At 39.9% G+C, this 10159-nt stretch overlaps 1 protein-coding gene across 1 annotated transcript in view; it reads right to left on the bottom strand.

Annotated features, from left to right (window-relative positions):
* Positions 1-4390, bottom strand: part of otub1b (OTU deubiquitinase, ubiquitin aldehyde binding 1b) — a 9002-nt gene extending 4612 nt beyond the window's left edge. The window contains exons 1-2 of the mRNA XM_017422053.2: positions 4288-4390; positions 178-239 (exon numbers count right to left, since the gene is read on the bottom strand). Of these exons, the coding sequence (XP_017277542.1) occupies positions 178-239; positions 4288-4330 (105 nt within the window). The 5' untranslated portion in view covers positions 4331-4390. The remainder of the gene's footprint in view (positions 1-177; positions 240-4287) is intronic.
* Between the last annotated feature and the right edge of the window lie 5769 nt (positions 4391-10159).

Raw genomic sequence — 10159 nt, 5'->3', positions numbered from 1 at the left:
GGGGGGGGGGGGTTACATCACAAAACAAGGGATTTAGAAAAATAAAATTAGAAGATAGGGAATCCAAGGAAAATAAAAAACTGATTTTATAGGGCTCTACATTACAAGTTATCTTTGTTTATGTCAGCTGCTAAACTGTGGTCAAAACCTTTCCCATAAGAAAAAAAATAATCCCACCTCCTGCTGAATCCTGTCCTGTTGAGCAATAATGGCCTCATCATACGCGAGGCAGTTCACTCCTGAAAGAAAGAGGAAAACAAATTTATATGGCTTCAAGAGAAGATGATAAATAATTCAAACTAGATCAAGGTTAAAAAAAAATCATGTGAAATGTGGACTAAAATGTAACACAACAAAGTAAGATGAGCAGAAGACAAACTAAGTGTTAAAAGTCAGAAGAGTGTTGGCTAATGATTTAGGTTTTACTGATTTCACTTCTGGTAAAATTAACAACCCTGGTGAAACTGTCTGTCAGCTTTTGAGTGATTCCAACATGGGGCCATAGAATTTGTGATGAACATAAAAATGTTCCTGCTCACAGTTTATAGAGGTTTATAACGATAATTTAAGCAAGTGACTAAAACTACAACAAAAGCTATCAACAAATTAAATGTGTTGTGTGAGAAGGTGGGACAAGTTGTGCAGATATCCAATCAGAAGCCATGTCTGAGCAGCAGGCGGACATATTTGATTTAAATAAACATTTGACTCAAGTTTTAAGAAATGTAGTTGGTGTCAGAAATAATCAGAGGTGTTTTTTTTCCCTCGTTCTTTTCTCATTACACAGGAGACTTTAGATGACAATGGGCGCCTGTGACTCAGTGGTTAGAGCAGTCGTACTCCAACGAGACAGCTGGAGGTTCAGTTCCACCAGTCTGCCACATGTCAAAGTGTCCCTGAACCCCTCACTGCCTCCGATGTGCCCCATCGGTGTAAGAATGTGACCTAAAGCACTGATTAGACTCTACAGAATGATTTATTCAGGCTATGAGGACTCAGACTGTGTTGTAAAGCCCTTTGAGTGGCCTGGTTGGCTAGAAAGGTGCTATATAAGTACAATCTATTTCCTGTTTACAACAGTGATTGAACAGAAAGTGAGAACAACCCAGCAGAGTATTTCAGCTGTTCCTCTGAGTTTAAAGAACAAAAACTGACTCTAAACATCAGCAGACAGCACAGAATAACTCACACATTCATAATGTTACAGTCCGTTATTTTTAATCTCAACACTTTGAGAAAATTAAGTTTTTGAAACACAGTTGAAACCAGATGTTTGCATCCACTGTATAAAAAGACAATATATTGCCTCACTGACATTAAATCAGACTAAACCTTTCATGTTTTAGGTCAGTTAGAATTCCTTAAATTATTTCTATTTTCTAAATTAGATATTTTTTAATACTTTCTTCTAAATCCCAGGTTTACATCCGTTTTCTTAGGGTTTCATATCGGTTAATTCCCAAAGGTTTCTATGTAGAGGAGTCTACTGTGAAGTACACAGTATAGTGTCCAACCCTGGTCCTGGAGGACCACTATCCTGCATGTTTTAGGCGGTTTAGGACCAGGGTTAGACACCACTGATTTAGCTCTTAAAGACAAATGACATTTTAATAGAAGAGGGTGATTTTAAACAGCTTTTCTGTAGTTTACTTTTTTCTGTGTTTTCAATCTAAACAGTAAAACACTTTTTATAAGGCTCGAGTCAAACATAAAGCAGTCGTCCAAATCTTCATAACTTTTCAGCACAAGTTATTTACTGCACTTTAAATAATAAGCACAAACATTACAAAACAATTTAAAGTGCAGCTGTGCGAGTGGCTCAAGAGCTTTTCATTTCTGCTTTTTGGTTGTGAAACCAAATCCCCCGAAACAAGTTCCACAGGTTCTGAGGAGGCTCTGGCAGCCAGGGCGGGATCGAGAGCGCGGTTCATCTGCAGTGCGTTGTGGAGTGTGTGTCGCTGCGATCCTGAGAGGGGCTCACAGCCGCGCCGCTGCTAGCTCAGGACGGGAACTGTCAAACCATTCAGGGTTGCCACATGAAAATGAAATGTGGAGGTATCGTCCCAGTAGCCTAAAATGATCACTCTGAGGAGAATTATCGTACACACACGATTTGCATTCTAAAGTGTCTCAGAATGAGCTCCTTCAATAGCACATTATTATAATTTTGTGACTAATTAGGCCGTCTGCTGAGGGACATTGTCCATCAGAAGACCCATCTGTGTCCAACTTTAACTTCCTGACTGATGTCTTCAGATGTTGCTTCAATATTTCTACATGATCTTCTTTCCTCATGATGTCATCTATTTCATGAACCATTTCCTCCTGCAGTAAAATACCCCACATCATGATGCTGCCACCCCGGTACTTCACTGTTAAGATGGTTCAAGCTTCCCCCTTTTTCCTCCAAATATAACAACAGTCATTATGGTCAAACAGTTAATTTTTATTTTCCTCAGACCCCAGGACATGTCTCTAACATGAAGCTCTTTGTCCCTGTCTTTATTTACAAACTGTAATCTGTTTTTGATGTTGTTTAGGAGTCAGGACTTCCTCCTCTCTGAGTTTCCTTTCAGCTCATGTTGTTTCTCTGAGCAGCTTCAGCAGCAGCTTGTTTTGGTGTTGATTCACACATATTAACAGTAAAACACGTTCCTCTCAGGAACACAGAACCGTGTCTGATGGCAGGACGTTCTCCTGGTGTTCCTACTTGTGGATAAATGTTAGAACAGATGAACCTTCAGCCGAGGAGGAACCAGAGCTGTGGAGGTCAACAATTCTCTTCCTGATATCTTGGCTGATTTATTTTTGATTTTTCCCCTGATGTCACATAAAGAAGCAGAGTGTTTGAGGTGTGCCTTAAAATACATCCACAGGTGTCCCTCTGATTAACTCACAGGTTGTCAAACAACCAATCAAAAGCTTCCAAAGCCATGACATCATCAACTGGGCTTTCCCAAATTCTTTAGACACAGTAAACTTAGTGTATGTAAACTTGGTTGTGTCTATCTAATTATTCAATATTTAACAAAAAGAAATTATATTGGGAATCCTGACTGACCTAAAACAGGAAATATTTAGTCTGATTTAATGTCAGACAGAAAAATGAGTCATTTTCAGATAAAGGATGTGAACATCTGGTTTCAACTGTAATTACCAGCGAACGCAAATTTGATTGTATGATGAAGTTATTCTTTCGTTATTACTATTGTAATTATTTTTAGTAGCAGCAGTATTTGCATTACTGGTACCATGTCACTGTTTTTCACTTATGAAAAAACAAGAACAGATCAGTAAAATTGTGCCTTACAAAAGGTTTAAATCTGTGTATTAGACTTGTAAACTTCATGCATTAAGTATTTAATCTTGGTGTGTATACACACACACACACACACACACACACATACATATACATATATATATATATATATATATATTAATTATAGGGCAATTTGGAAATACACAACAGCCACATTTTATATTCAAATTAACTTAATTTATTGCAGATTTAGTCAACTTAAATATATTTACTCAACTAAAACTACAATACGGTTATAACTAAAATATATATTTAGTTAATATACTCTGGACATTTGCAGTCAGCATTAACACTGCAGAAAGACTCTGTGTGTTTGTTTTTTGTTTTCTTTTTTACTCCTTCAATATTACAAGATTTCCGGTGATTATTTTTCTCCTGTAGTTCTGACCCCGATTCTCTCATGTGCTTTAGAAAACCAAACAGCGAGGTGGAAACAGAAAGCACGTACAGTTTTCTCATTTTGAGCGGCTCTGTCCACCGGCGGCAGCCACGGACAGACCCGAGCACAGGTCATAAATGATCGTGGACACATTTTAATCCACAACACCGGCGGCCGTCCGTCAGCGAAACTTGGCTAGCTGGCTCCGGGGCGAAAAACAAAACACATTTTGGACGCAACTACAAACGCCGCCACTCAGTCCAAAAACAAACCAAACTCATACATTTAAGCTTCTAAATTGGGCGTTTGTGCTCAATATCCCCCCAGGTTTAAAACCGTGGGACTGTCACTTATTATTTCGCGGTTATTCACTCAAACGAGCGTCTTTCTTTTTCTTTGTGTAGCAACGGTAGCTTGCTAACGTTAGCTGAGCAGCTCTGGCCTTTAAGGTGGAACGGCAGCCACCTTAAACGCAACACAGGTAGAGCCTAAAACGCTCCGCGGGTCCAAACATAAACACGGGCTTGACATGCCAGAGAAATGGCAGCGCAGGTAGTCGGATGTTTGGTGGTGTAAATGATTTTCTCACCCTCCATCTCTCCCTGTGATGTTTCCTGCTGTTCCTCCGCCATCTTAGCTGCAGAGATCTGTTTCCTCCTCCTGCGTGACCTCAGTCATTACACACTTCCGACCGGGGCGCACAGCAAATAAATCCTCCTTATTTACTTATTCACACACTTTAATCTGTTCATTCGGTCATTCGGGTGTCGTATAATTCCTCCATGTTTGTATGCACAAGGTGGGGTAGCGTTTAATGGAAATATTTAATAAAGGTTTAATACAGTAGTGAATTGTTTTTCCCTGTAAAGTCAAGTCAGTTTATTTATAAAGCACATTAAAACAACAAGTTGCAACCAAAGTGCTGAACAACAATAAATAGTAAAGATTAAAAACATCAGAAGAAAATAAAAATATACATAAGACAATACTAAAATCAACTTTCACTGGGTGAAGTGTCAGTGTGAACGTGTTTTTAAAAGAGATTTACAAACAGGAAGTGAACACCCCTGTCTAATGATGGGAGGGATTGATCCAGAGTTTAGGAGCCACGACAAAAAGCCTGGTGTCCCCTGAGCTTCGACCTGGTTTTCGGGACAACTGAAAACAGCTGTTCAGATGATCTAAGTGCCCGAGAAGGAACGAGGGATTGTAAATTGGAGAGATATGAGGGTGCAAGGCCATTTAGGCATTTAAGGCTGTATTCACACCTGATAGTCCGGTAGACTCGGTTCGACTGGGGACCAAAATGTCAACATGTGTTCCATTTTCAGCTGCTGGTGTTCTCATTCACACTGCACTGAGTCAATGGAGCTAAACCTTTAGAGCAACCTGTCCCCCCCCTCGCCTGTGATGGTGCTGCACCAAGAACTACTGAAGGAAACAACACTATTACCTCTGAAGAAGACACTGAGCGCAACTTCCTTCTTCTGGAAAAGTAAACTAAAATGGAGTGGCATCAAATTTTAGTGGTTTTAGGATTTCTGATTTCCACGAGCCATTTCTCTCACTAGTGGTAGAAACGCATGTTTGTTTTGGTTGTATTTACCCAGAAGGCCCTCTGCTACAGTCCCCTTCCTGGAGCGGTCTCCAGTCCACTTGCGTTCACATACGCATCCACACCGCGCCAGAGTTCACTTCAACCGAGCCGAGACAAGGACCAGAGTTCGCTGTTTTGGTCCGCATCTGAGTTCGATTGATGCGTTCACACCTCCCCAAACGAACCGGACTTTCTAGGCAAACGAACTAGAGCTTGATTAAAGCAGACTAAACAGGGCTGGTGTGAATGCACCCTTAAAGTCAACAGGAGAATTTTTAAATCTGTTCTGTGGCGCACAGGGAAGCCAGTGAAGCAAGGACGAGATCGGTGAGATGTGTTCAAACCTACAAGTTCCTGTTAAAAGTCCACCTGACTGACCCCGACATGAAGTGCGTTACAGTAGTCAAGTCGGGTTGTGATGAGGTCAGATCTGGTCAACACACACCGAAGTCTAGCTATCTTCCTTAGCTGAAAAAAAAAGTTAATCTGCTTGGTCAACTTCAACTCAGAGTCAAGAGTTTTAGCCCGATAACTACTTGGGACTTTCTTTTGTCATTGTCTAAGATGTATAAGCTGTATAAAAAGTTTAACAAGATCAAAAGAAATGTGAAAGCTGCCACTAGTGGTTCCTTAGGGTCACCGTGGTAACCACACACCCCTGTCTGTCACTCCCTGACTGCGCTTTTAAAATGTAAGGCCGAGCATATCTTGATGGAGTGCACACCGCACCGCTTATGATGAGAAGGGACAAGCCTCGTAAATAACTTCAACCTCATCTGATATTGTGAAATCTACTGTGAGTTGTTGGCACTTGTAGTACGTGTTGAGGATGATTCTCAGTTACTACCACTCCACGTTTCAGCTCCGTGTCTGTAAAACTGACTGACTCAGAGCCATTTTTACGTTGGCTATTGTCGATAAGCTGTGGCAGCCATGTTGAATTAGGGTGACTCTAAAAGTGAATCAGTTGTAGATGTACACCATATGATCACTTTCTGTAGGTTTCATTGAATTTGTCCAATAGGTCATGGGATATTTTGCTAACGGTAAGCCATGCTTGACACCAACAGTTACTGCTAAAGATTTTAGTCAAAGGTTTTACACAATGTGGAGCACACTGAGTGTGTGTTGGGGATGACTCTCAACTACTACCAGACAAAATTTAACATCTGTATAATTAGCAGAGGTTTGGCCATCTTTATGTTGGCTGAGGTTAAGTAGCTGTGGTGGCCATCTTGAATTGGATTGATTGACACATTAATCAGTGTACATCCAGTGATTCCATTTTGAGAGTTCAATAAAATCCCTCCAGTGGTTTATCCAATATCCTGCTGATGCTCCAGACAAACACACACACACAAACACAGACACACACAAACACAGACACAGGTAAAAACATTATTGGCGGTGGTGACTAGCAATAAAAACAAGCCAATAGAAATTAAGCCACAAATAAATGGTCACTGTGAAAAGAAAATTCTGAGCTCAGATACAGTGTTTGGTTGTGTGTACTGCACTCTGTAAGAATTTGAGAAAAAAAAAAAAGCATCAATCTTATAGCAGTGAGAAACACAGTGGGTGAAACAAGACAAAATGCATAAGTTTCGACGTATAAACTGTATAAGAAATGTAACGTTTGTTTGCTTTGTTGTTTCATTTTGTCGTCGAAACATTTTCAAAGCTTGTGCAGCTCATAGATGACAGTGTGTCACATCATCACTCTCAAAGTTGAACATTCTGTGGTCAAACTTTCAAAAATCATAAAACTTGAACTGTGATTGTATAAAAATCATTAAAGCTCTCATGATGCCCTTTCAGTCATTATTGACCCGTTTAAACTTTGAATGATGTTACTATAACATACGCCTTAGAACTAGAGCTTGATTTGCAAAAATCCAATTATATGTTATGTATATCCCTCCCCCCATATATTTATTTTGAAAATTCTGTCTATGCCCTATGTTGTACTGGCACCAAAATGTCATTATACTACTATACTATAGTGGCATATTAAAAATTGTGATGAAAAAGGAAAATTAACAACCTGATAGTAATAGGGGTGCTTCAATGCTTCTGCATTGGGACCCTTAATAAGACTGAAGTTTTAGAAGGAGCATTTTCTATCAACTGGAAGTGATTCTGGTCCCAGTTAAAGACATTAAATCTCTTTATTTACCACACTTCAGATGTTGGGTGTTTGTTGTTACGAAGGCAGTGTCTTTTGTAAACCAGCTCATAGTTTGTGTCCAGGAGACAGACACAAAAGCTTCCCTTTTTTCTGGATAAATCTTTTAGTTAGGGTTTGTTGGACACATATGATATGGTATTTGTTATTCTGAACAAACAAATTAGATGGTTTTAGAGAGGTGTTTTTCACTTTTATATTTCCAGAAAGATCAACATTAAAGAGGAGGCGGTCTCAGGTTTCAACTATCCAACACTTACGGTGCAGTTTTAAATCTAATCGAATTAAATCGGTCCGCTTCATGCCTTTATGGATGTGACCATAACATCTCTTTTGTGGAACAGAGAAACAAATCCCTAATGGCCCTCAGAGAGAGTGATTTGCATGTGAGTTCAGCTGGCAGAACTGGAGCAACTCACTGCAGTTTTAAAACTGGGAACTCTGAACTTTTCGGTCCGAATTGAGAAAGCTCCTCAGATAAGATGCAAAACATCTTAAAAAGTTGGCTCATGTAATTTAAAAAGGTGACACACTCTTCTTCCATATGGTTTTCACTTGTTTTTTGTTATTAAATCACTGTTTTGGGCCTGAAGGCTTTCATAATAATCGGTGTTCATGAGACATTTGCTCTGGTATTTTGTACAGGTCACACCCTGTTACACATCCGACCAAAAGACAGTAATCACATTCTCACATCAGAGTGAAGAAAACAATCAAAAAGCCTTTGAAGCAGTAAAAACAAGTAGGAAATTTGAATAAAAAGATGGCTTTGGTCATTTACCTGAATGTGGTTATTTAACCCCAGTCAGAAGTGTGACAGGGTGCAGCCGGTGTTACTGAGCGGTGTGTTTGATGAAAACTAACCATGGGGAACGCCTCGGGGCTCAAACAGTCATTTAATCAAGGTAACTCAAGTGAAATACATTTGGAGCTAAAGTGTGCAACACTGTTTTTCTTTTTTTTTTTCTTACAAAAATTTGCCATACTAAAATAAACATTTACCAGTTTTCCAGCTAAAGGTAATATCTGAAAACAGCAAATAGTTTATTTATCACAGTAAACCATATTAAAACAAGTCCCAGTCAAGTAAGGAACAAGAAATCCCTGCTGACTATTTAAAGACATGAAGTTGATATGGCATGGATAACAATTTTTAAAACAAATTGATACCAATGAGGATCTCCTCAGAGAAAGTGGTATTTCTGCTGAAGACACGTTTTCAGGCATGGGCCTCTCCAAGGGTAGAGGTTACCAGGGGCAAAGCCCCCCTATAAATCTGCTGGTCCCCCAACGAGTAAAGATACTAATCAATAGATGTAGCTCTACAACTGATTACCTTTTGGAGTCACCCCAATTAAAAATGACCACCACAGCTAATACACCATAGCAAACACAAAAATGCTTTTCAGATATTGAGCTAAAATTCTATGTGTTAGTAGCTGATAATCATCCCCAACACATACTCCATGTGCTAACGCGTCTTGCAAGATACACTATATTGCCAAAAGTATTCGCTCACCTCCCTTCACACTTATATGAACTTGCATGGCATCCCATTCTTAATCCCTGGGGTTTAATATGATGTTGGCTCACCCTTTGCAGCTATAACAGCTTCAGCTCCTCTGGGAAGGCTTTCCACAGGTTTAGGAATGTTTATGGGAATTTTGGACCATTCTTCCAGAAGCTCATTTATGAGGTCAGACACTGATGATGGACAGAAGGCCTGGCTCTCAGTCTCTGCTCTGATTCATCCCAAAGATGTTCTATCAGGTTGAGGTCAGGACTCTGTGCAGGTCAGTCAGGTTCTTCCACACCAAACTCCATCATCTATGTCTTTATGGACCTTGCTTTGTGCTCTGGTGCTCAGTCATGTTGGAACAGGAAGGGACCGTCCCCAAACTGTTCCCACAAAGTTGGGAGCAGGAAATTGTCCAAAATGTCTTCATATGATGAAACATTAAGAGTTCCTTTCACTGGAACTAAGCAGCCAATGTAATGATTGGGTTTTGTTTTCTTTTGGATTTATTTTGCACTTCTTTCCTTGTTTGTGTCTTGTTCCCTGTGCCTTAGTCAGTATTCACTTCTCCTCTGTTTGCCCCTGATTGTCTGCCACGCCCATTTCCACCTATCAGTTATTGTAATCACTCACCTGTGCCCACTTCCCATAATCATCCCCTGTGTACAGTTATCACTACGTGTTGGATACACCGTGTACGTTAACGCAGATTAACAGCAAGCCAAACTCAATTTTCATGAGCCAGGAAGCTGAGCGTCTTGCTCCTTTATTACTTTCTTGGGTACAGCTTAGAATTCTGCACAATGCTCAATGAAAGTTCCGAGTGAAACTACAAACAGAAACAGAAAACAAAGTATACATGAGCTCTAAATGCACAGTACAAACATAAATTCAACCTTAGCTGTTGTTAAGTAGCAGTCATGCCAGCGATGCAAAAACTGTTCGGACATAAATAATTAGCGGACTACACATGGCTATTTACTGAAACACACATTCGGAAAACGATCTCTAAATAAGCTGTAATAAAACATATAACACCAAACAGAACACAGATTTAACTTACAGCCATTGATTTCGGAGGTGTAAGGAAAAGTTGGCGACACAAGAGGCGAAGTTCGTAAGGTAATAGGCAGGCTTTCTCTCTGCATACATGTGCTCTTTAC

The sequence above is a fragment of the Kryptolebias marmoratus genome, linkage group LG7 (genome assembly GCF_001649575.2).
Source record: "Kryptolebias marmoratus isolate JLee-2015 linkage group LG7, ASM164957v2, whole genome shotgun sequence".
Classification (NCBI taxonomy): domain Eukaryota; kingdom Metazoa; phylum Chordata; class Actinopteri; order Cyprinodontiformes; family Rivulidae; genus Kryptolebias; species Kryptolebias marmoratus.
This window is presented reverse-complemented; position numbering and strand designations above follow the sequence as displayed.